The 9,972-nt window shown below is 45.3% G+C and overlaps 1 protein-coding gene across 1 annotated transcript in view; it reads left to right on the top strand.

The window, feature by feature from the left end:
- Nucleotides 1-9,972, top strand: part of PDK3 (pyruvate dehydrogenase kinase 3) — a 77,103-nt gene that overhangs the window by 35,538 nt on the left and 31,593 nt on the right. Inside the window, exon 3 of the mRNA XM_015415446.1 lies at nt 4,881-4,952. Within this exon, the coding sequence (XP_015270932.1) occupies nt 4,881-4,952 (72 nt within the window). The remainder of the gene's footprint in view (nt 1-4,880; nt 4,953-9,972) is intronic.

Genomic DNA, 9,972 nt, shown 5'->3' with positions numbered 1-9,972 from the left:
CCTCTAAGCTGAGTTAGTGTGAGCAAGGCTCACAGTTTTTTTAGCCTCCAGCTCTCCGTTTTTTGTCTTAGCTCAGGAAGGATGGCTCCAGAGCAAACTAATTTATGCAGTTGCCAAATCACTCGCTCACAACTTTAATGCCAGTAGCTCACAAAGTTGAATTTTTTCTCACTAGACTCCACAGCTTAGAGGGAGCATTGCCACCAACTATTTAAATTTCAGCCATTAACCATCCTGTTTTTGGATCCTAGGAGATGGTTGGAAGGCAAATAGCATGGCAACCATGCTGAAGCCAAACAGGTCTGGGTCTAGTCAGTGCCTGAATGGGTCACCTCTTAGAAACCCCATGAAAGCAGCCTTGAGTTCCATGACAGAAGATAGGCTGGATATATACATATGTATGTCAAGTTGCAACCAACGTATGGCAACCCCAGCAAGGGGCTTTTGAGGCAAGTGAGAAGCACAGGTGGTTTGCCACTGCCTTCCTCTGCAGAGCCTTCTTTGGTGGTCTCCCTTCCAAGTTCTGATCCTGCTTAACTTCTAAGATCTGCTGAGATTGGGCTATACCATGCCAGCTTCTGTCTCAGGGCAAAATATATAGGTATGTAAAAGCAAAGTACACTAGGCAAACTGGTAAACTTTGGGTCAGTGTCTCAATACTGGTCCCTCAGACTCTGAAAGCATGAATGAAACATGAGCCATGAAAATATCTTTGTTAGCCACTGGGACACATCTGCATGCCTACTGGGCTTAAGTCTCCTTTCATGAATGGATGCATGAGGCTGAGCAATCTAGGTAGTCTCTTTCGTATCATCTGGATGTCTTCATCCCTATGCCTATGATGCTGTTTAATAATAAAAAGAAATCATCAAGGTGAGAAAAGGAATCAGGAAAAGTATAAACAAAAGCTCATTTCGGTTCCTGCCACACGGCAGGAAAAAGGACGGCAGAAGTGCGGCTCATCTGAGCCACACCAAACTAGAGACACCGCGGCGGGATCCCACGGATCCCCTGAGCCGCGGCGCCATTGCTCCCCGGCATGATCAGATGCCGGGAAGAAAGCGATGGTGGGAGGGGGAGGCTGGCGAACTGCGCATGCTCACACATGCGCAGTTCGGCCAGGAGCCGGGGATGCGCCGGCGATCCCACGGCCGCAGTTAACGCGGCCTTTCCAGATGAACCACCCAGGGAGGTGGTTCTTTTTTGGTGCAGGGTTTTGGGCGGGGGGGACGGATCGGTGACGGGCAGGCAACGCTTCCCAGATGTTGCTGTGGGATCGCGCCCATTTGCCGCGCATCCGTTCCTTCCCTCTCCCTGCCCAATTCCTCGCGTGTGACTGGGGCCTTTGATCGGCTGGTCTCTCACTTACAGCATTGCACTGTTTTTCATACTCCACAGTGTGTCATAGTGGGTAGAGGGTTAGAGTGGGATTTGGGAGACTCAGATTCAAATCCCCACTCTGCCAATGGCAACTTACCAGTTGATTTTGGGCCTCTTACTCTCAAGCCTAGCCTACCTCACAGGGTTGTTGGATAAAATGGAGAGGGGAAGAATGGGTCCTCATTGGGGAGAAAAGTGAGGTATAAATAGCTAAATAACTAAAATGCAGTTCTGCTGTGCAGCATCTGATTGCTGGGGGGAGGGGGCAAGGCAAGAGGAGGAAAACATTTGTTATTTGAGGGGTAGAATGTCAACTCCCCCTTGACTCGCAATACTGGTTTCATCTCTCTTTGGACCCTGACCACTGTTTCCCACACTTCTAGATCAACATGCTCAAGTCTCACAGCAGGAACATTGATGCACTTCTTACAAATTAAAAATTAATGCGCTGGTCCAGAGCTCTGATATTGTGGAAGTCATGTTGTATTTTCCAGGCATTAAAAAAGGTGTCAAGACAGCCCATCTAAAAAGGTTTCACCCAAGCAACAAAGGACTGACTACAGGCAAAAGTGTACCAGCTCCAACCCCCAAACTGTCAAGTCTTTGCTAGGAGTGCAGCCCGGCCGAATAGCCCAAGTACCGTCACGGCACACCATTTCTGTGCTGCCCAGAACACAACCAACTTCACATTTAATTTGTAAAAGTGTATTTGTTGCTGCACAGCATTCTCCACCCCAAATATATTTTCTCACAATGCAGCACACAGTCCCAGAACTGGCCAAAGATCTAGTGGGGCCAGCCAAGAAAAGGGCACAGCTAAAAAGCCAGTCTAAACTTCATTTATTATGCAGAGGATAATTGATGACTGTGTACCAGTACACGTATGCCAGTTTATAAAACCATCCTATAAAAGTTATACACTGTATATACAGGAATTCTTCTCCTTCTCACACAGTATTATAATTTGACGCTGCCCAGTAAAGTGGACAGGCAGCAGAACACCTGTCACGAGCGCATTACTGGCAAGCAGGATTCACTATCGCAAGACGTGGGCTGGTCAAAAACTTGGGGATGACTTTTAAAGGATTGGCCAAGTGCATGGAGATCAGTCTGCAGCTAACAGCCAACATAGCTGAACGAAACTTCCATATCCAAAGGCAGTATATCTCCATGTAGAACGTACTGAACACAAATGGGGAAGGGCCAACACATCTCATGTTTCTAGAGGCATCTTTCTGATCTTTGTTGGAAACTTGATGCCAGGCATGTGACCTGCTCAGCTGCAGGAAATTCTACAATAGTAAAGCAATGAGGAGATTGGATTTATACCCCACCCTTCACTACCTGAAGGAGTCTCAGAGCGGTTTACAATCTCCTTTCCCTTCCCCTCCCCATAACAGACACCCTGTGAGGTAGGTGGGGCTCATAGAGCTCTTCCAAGAACTGTTCGTGAGAGAACAGCTCTGAAAGAACTTGTGATTGACCCAAGGTCACACCAGCAGCTGCATGTAGAGAAGTAGGGAATCAAACCCAGTTCTCCCAGATTAGAGTCCGTGCTCCTAACCACTACCCCAAACTAGCTCTAGACAAGAACCTAATTAGTCCTATTTATATGTCATATTTTAATCCAATTCTCCCCCCCTCCTGATTTTATTCTCCTATAGTATTTTTGAGGGGGCAGTATGTCAGCTAGCTGCCATTGTCATTCCGGTTCCTGTCTAGTATCCTTCGCCCCCCCTCTCATTCCTTGTTTGCTTGAGTATGTTATGTAGTCCGCGGAACTCGCCAAGGTCGTGCAGATGGTTGTGGGAGGAAAGCTTCGCCTAGAATGTTTTGGGTATCTAGCATGTGAACTGAACCTGTGTTGATATTATAGAACTGTTACGTTCCCATGCAATGGGCGCGGATTGTATGTTCTATTCCCGCCAGCGGGAAATGGGCTCATTGGTCCTTACCTGGTTCAAATGTCTATATTATGCCTTCCCTGGTGACCTGTAGTTATTCCTAACAATGTCCTGTTCTGGTTAAACCAACGCTTTGAAATAAACCTTGCTTTGCTTTTCAACGTAGAGTTATTTTGAATGCTTGGGATCCAACACTCTTCCTTGCCTGAATCTAGCTTGAATATCTGGCAGTTCTCATTCCATATATGCTAACAGTTTTTGTTGTGGGATTACTTTACTTGTGTAAGAAATTAATGTGGTAATCTGATAGTTGTGGCAGTCTTTGACATCTCCTTTTTTCAGAATTGGAATGTAGATTGATTGTTCCCAATCTGTGGGCTATTGTTTTGTTTTCCACATTTATTGGCATATTCTTGTTAAGATTTTGATGGATTCTGCTTCTGTGGTTTGGAATTACTCTATTGATATCCCATCGACTCTTGGTGATGTGTTTCTGCCAATTGTTCTCAGTGCAGCTTTCACCACTTTATAAAGCCATAGGTGGTTCTTCAAAAGATCCTTCTTGGAAAGAATATGTTATCCTTTCATCTCTTCTGTATAATTCTTCAGTCTATTTTTCCAATCTTTATTTTGTCCTGTTCAGTTAATGTATTTCCATGTTGATCTTTCAGCATGCTTAACTGTACTTTAAATTTCCCTTTGATTTCTTGGATCTTGTGGAACAGATCTCTTGTTCTTCCTTTTTTGCTATATTTTGCTATTTCTAAAGAATTTAGCAGTATGCTAAACAGTAGGAGGAAACCAAATATGGAATAAAGGAAGAGATTAGTTGACCAGTTGGTTGGAGATGTTTTAAATATCAGTTTAAGAACCTGTGCTGTTGGAACTGTTGAAAACATGCATTGAGAAAGCTATGACAAAGTTTTAATGTACTGTTAATAAATGAAGAAGATGAAATTTAGAAACTTAAGCTGACTACAGGGCTTTTTTGTGCCATGAGAGAGAGAATATCTGCAGTTATGGTAGATACGCTGTTCAACAGTTATGGTACATTATGTACACTGTAATTTTGAAGACTATAACCCAAGCAGGTGTGCATAGGGTGTAAACAGGAAGATGTGCATTTTTGAACCTCCTGCCATCATCCGCTTGTGGCCACTGCCATCCCATATGCAGCTGCCAGGCTTTTTGTCAGCTTTTAAAAAAATTGCTAGTTGCTGTAGCATTACAGTGCTATAGTGATATAGCAACTATCAGTGTTTTAAAAAAACAGCAAATGTCCCTCTGGTGGTGGGGGGGAGGGATGACAGCCATGAGGGGGTTAACTGGGGAAATCATGGAGGAAAAATCCATGTGGATACTTTTATTCTTTCACATTTGCAGCTGCAACCAATCCACATCAGAGAATTGTTGCCCTGCGAACACAGCTCTAGTCCACAGTCTTTGCAGATTTCATGAACTCCAGAGTTTTAGGGCCATTTTTAATTAAAGGACAAACAAAATCTCTTCTCTTGCTTCTTTAGAAAATGCATGTATTTTTCTGTGGCTTCTCAATGAATAGTTATTTGTGAAGTGTTCTGTTCCTATCTGTTTCAGGTATATGCAGAGCTTTCTTGAGCTTTTAGAATATGAAAATAAAAGTCCTGAAGATCCACACATTCTAGATAAGTAAGTGATTATTTTTTTAAAAAAGCTTAAATTGTGGAACCAGTGTGTTACTCTATTGCCATAACTTAGTTTCCAAAATTATCTGTGGTTTTAGGAATATTTTAAATTGGGAAATGGTTTTAGGTTTGTCCTAAACTAGAAAACTACTCATTTTCCAATGTTTTACTAAGGAACAGGTCAAATGGTCTCTGTTTTTCATTCAAACCTAAAATGGTTTAAGGTGTGTCTGGGGTTGGCAGATTATATGCCAAGTCTTGAATATCTCAGGGCTAGTCTAAATGATTTACTGATTATTGGGAGATTTCTATTTTTACATGCCATACTTACCATGTGCATTTGGCATATTAAGTTGGTGAGTTACCATATGCATTTGGCATATTAAGTTGGTGACTTGTAACCTTAGGAATCTATTTCAAGACTTCTGTGATGATTTTACATGATCATTCTGAACATTTCAATTATGCTAGTGGGGAACTAGACTTCTCTGGTGGTCGATGGTGGAGGTAGTCAGGGTTGGTAGCCTTTTTTGGTGACTCTGGATGGGAAAGACTTCTCAAACAATCACCTAGTTTCAGCCCTATCTGGTTTGCAGACTGGTCGTTGCCAGCTGTGCTCATTAAAGAGCACAGTGACTCCTTTTCTCCATAGCCTTTTCTTATTCGGTCTCCCTCCCATATTTGTGTCAGAAAGTGCTTTGGTGTGTTGCTGCCCAAGGTCAGGGTATGCATGCCTCTAATGGAGTTGATCCCACCACCTTCAGGGGGAAGAAAGCAAGACCATGGAGACTCCATGCTTTGACTAGGGGCTCCCTGGTTGCTTCTAGTCCAAATAGGAACAACAGGAGCATTGGTAGTAGGGACCGCATCACTTTCACTCCCCTCTGGTCCGAAGCTGGCAACAAAACTGTACCTCCCCCTTCCTGCTTGAACAAGATAAGTCAGGCCTTAGTCATGGACAGGGCAGTACCTTCTCACCCCCCCACTCTCCATAGGGCAGAAAAGGGCCTTTTTGCCCCTGCTCCTGGCTGGGATGGAGGAGAGTGGCTATAGTAGCACCTATAAGAGCTCTGCCACCTGTGCCCTGTCTCCACACAAACTGGCAGAGGCCATGCTCTCTTCTTGCACGCAGGCCAGATAAACTCCACTTCAGGTCTGGACAGGGTAGTGGTCCCTTTGCCCAGAGGAGAGGTGTGGAGGGGGCAGGAAGAGGCCTTAGGTAAAGCTACAGCTTCTTCTCCCCCCCCACAAAGCACAGAAAGAGTGGGAAAGTGAGCCAAGATGGTGGCATATATGAGTTTGTCCAATTCAGGCACACAGACAACCACCGCAGGATTAGACAACTCTCTGATGCTGGATGCTGGATTCCTCTCCTTCACCAGCTAGAGAGTGGGTCTTTCCCTGTACAAGCCCAAAAACACAGAGGGACACCCTGGTAAATGATCTATCAAGTAGAGATGCACATTTTATTCTTTTACCTGGATTAAGGGTGGAATGCCAAAGGAGCTCCAAGCTTTCATTTCTGTAGCCATGGCTAATCTTTGGGAGCAATCAACCCAGTCTGCTGGATCTAAAAAGCACAAGAAAACATAAATGTAAATCTAAAAGTAGAAGCCACTCACATTGCCTAGTGGGATCCCATAACGTGCATGGAGAGGGTGACAGGACCACATAGTCTCCCCCTCCCCCAAAAGATGTAGGGGCCTACGGAATGAGATTCCCATCCTAGGCCATAATTCAAGAGCCATAGCCCTCTGATGGATTTAGTCTCAAGTATCAAAGCTTTCCAACTCTTTCTTGGCCAAGGAGGAGAGAGAACTCTCAGAGGAGGAACCCATTGTGACCAATGCTCCCTCTAAGCTGTGGAGTCTTGTGAGCAAAAGTTCTACTTTATGAGCTACTGGCATTAAAGTTATGAGCGAGCAATTTGGCTACTACATAAATTAGTCTGCTCTGGAGCCATCCTTCCTGAGCTGAGACAAAAATGTGTGAGCCGGAGGCTAAAAAACTGTGAGTTAGCTCACACTAACTCGGCTTAATGGGAACACTGATTGTGACTATAATACAAACTTGCCTTTTCCCAGAAGAATATTTCTTACAATCTTTTTCAAGGTTCTGTGCATCCCGTAGATTACCAGCAGTAAGAAAGAGGGAGAGGAACCTGATCCTGCCTGTCCAGTAGTTTCAGCAAGAGCGTTCTCTCCCATGGGTACATCTTCTTCAGAAATTCCATTCCCATCTGTATTTGACAAAGTGGTCAGGGCAGAGTGGGAGGCACCAGCTAGACCAAAGGCCAACCATTGCATCATTTCACACTTTTATTCACTGGTCCAGCAAATGGTGAACTACTTGAAGCTCCCAGTGTCTATACACCCTGGTGGCATATTTGAGGTCCAACACAGTGAGCCTGGCTGAAACAGACAGACTCCCTAAGGATCTGTGCGACAAGAGGACTGACTTTGCCTTGCACAGAAACTTTGAGGACTCAGCTGCAGTTCTGTGAGCCTCAATAGAGGGTTTCCTTTTCTCCAACCATTTTCCTGGCGGCTTCAGCCTCAATCAGTAAACAAGGATCTCTGTATTTTCAGTATTGATAAGGTTCTGCTGCACATGGACCCAGCATTTATTCCCAAAGTGAGCTTCTCCTTCCATAAATCTGAGGAAACAGTTCTACCTTTCTTTTTGCTCCAATCCCAAGCATACATAATAAAGAGAAATGGTGTTCCTTGGATGTAAGAGGGGCCCTAAGTTTTTATATGGCTAGAGCTCAGTCATTCAGGAAGTCTGAGTCCATGTTTGTGTCCTTGAGATGGGCCTCCTTAGCTAGAGGTTCCATGTCCACCTTGGCAAGGGAATTGAAACCTCCAGTGTGGGGTTACAGCTCATTTTCTTAGGGGATGGCAAGTATTCCTATCCTCAGAAGTTGTGTGTAAAGCAGCAATCTGGAAGTCCATGCACACATTCATATGCTATTATCACACTGATAAAGTGGCATCAGCGATGCATCCCTCTGGTAAAAGAGTCTTTCAGTAGGCTCTGACAGAATGACAAGTCAGTTTGTCCATGCAAGGATACACTGCTTTTTTATATTTCATTAGTGAAGACTGCCCCACCCTGGACCACTGGAGAATCGAAGTTTGTTCACATACTGTGAATTTCCCTTCTTGGTGGGCCTAGGGTGAGACAATGTAATCAGCCCGTGTTGGGAGTCCTAGAGGGAGAACCTTGCGGAGACCTCTGAGGGGATAGCTGCTCCGACTCTGGTTCCAGATTTAGTTAGTTTGAGCCTGGTGGGCTGTACCTATCTCTCTCTGTGTCCTTGGTTTTTTCCCCAAGCTTGGTTTCTGTTTTCCTAATGGATATTTAGGGCTTTTTAGTGAGTTTTGTAGTGGGGGAGAGGGATTGGATTGCCTCTGGATTGGTCTGGATATTTGTCTCATCTGGAGTCACCAAAAAAGGCTAGCAATCCTGACTCCCTTCAGGGAGGAGCTTCCCATTAGTGGAGATTGCTCCACTCTTGAATCACCAAGATGGTAATTCACTGTAAGTGAACAAAATTTCCATTTTGGGATCTTCTGCCATAGAGTTCTGATTCCAAACCATCTAGGAGAATGGAGACTATCTAGCTGTCTGAGTCTTTGGTTCTCCTTCTGCAACTTTCTTTAAAAATCTAGCAATAACTTAAAGCAGTGGTGGGCAAACTCATTAGTCATGAGAGCCAAATATCAACAGTACAATGATTGAAATTTATTTTGAGAGCCGAATTTTTTAAACTTAAACTATATAGGTAGGTAAATTGTTATTAACTTAATTAGGGTACTCCTAAACTGGCCTTTGCTAAAAATGTCCTCAATCTGATTGAGGTACATTGAGGTACATTCGCTGAGGTCGACCCCTTCCAACTCTCCCATCCACACTTGTACATTGTAGTATCTCACACTTACTGACCGGCACCTTAAACCTCACAAACGTTGGGGGCACCCCGACCAAACAGCTTACCTTCCCCAGCTGCCAAACAGAAGCCGGAGGGCTCATGTGCAGGAGGAGGAAGCAGAAGGCGTCCCCCTCCTCTGTTAAGTTTTGGAGAAGAGCTGTTGCTGGCTTCTGCAAAGGGCGATCACCCCAAGGGGAATGGGAAGAAAAAAGGCTGGTTTTCTTCCCCCCCCCCATGGAAGAATGCTTAGATTGTTTGTGTGTGTGTGTGTGTGTGTGTGTGTGTGAGAGAGAGAGAGAGAGAGAGAGAGTGTGTATGGGAGGGGAGGAAGGGGAGCGAGTGCTCGGTTTGCTAATTACACCGCAAGCTGGAGAGTTAGCTGCTTTGACTTCACTGAGATGGAAATGCTACCTCCAGCTCTGCCCCTTTTAATGCCACATGTTACTTCAAATCTAGCTACCAGCCAACCACAGCTTGCAGCCTTTTAAAGTTCCAGCAACAGTTTCTCCTCCCCACCCCCACCCATTTATAGACATCTATTACATCTCCAAACTTAAAACCCCGACTGACTCCTTTCCTACTTTCTAAACTCCTGCCCTTCCCCCCCCCACGGAAAGTTGCTGCAATAATCTCATTACTAGTTGCTCACCATGGAGGACGCGGCTTGACCTTTTTGAAGAGGTGCAGGGCACAGGGAGGGGAGAAAGTTGGAAGCTGGGGAAAGGGGGAGGTAAACCTTGCACGGCGCAGGGGACATACATCCCAGTTCAGGATTCCATCAGAGCTCGGCAGCTTCTCTCTCCCCCCCCCCTTTCTTTTTACAACTTTGCCAGCCAATCCAATCGGCGCCCTTCTTTGTGCGCTCAAGGGGGACTCAGTGCATAAGAGAATCCAAAGTCCCCAGATGTGGGGAGTAGTTTAAGAAGGGGTGGGAGAGCAGATTGCAGCTCTCTCTCTCCCCCCTCGCCCTGGTCTGGGAGAACGGGGTTTGATTCCCCACTCCTCCCCTTGCACCTGGCTGGATGACCTTGGGCAAGCCGTAGCCCTGATAAGACCTCTTCTTGTAAAACAGCCGTTTCTGTCAGAGCCC

The sequence above is a fragment of the Gekko japonicus genome, unplaced genomic scaffold (assembly GCF_001447785.1).
Source record: "Gekko japonicus isolate JY-2015 unplaced genomic scaffold, Gekko_japonicus_V1.1 scaffold1295, whole genome shotgun sequence".
Lineage (NCBI taxonomy): Eukaryota > Metazoa > Chordata > Lepidosauria > Squamata > Gekkonidae > Gekko > Gekko japonicus.
This window is presented reverse-complemented; position numbering and strand designations above follow the sequence as displayed.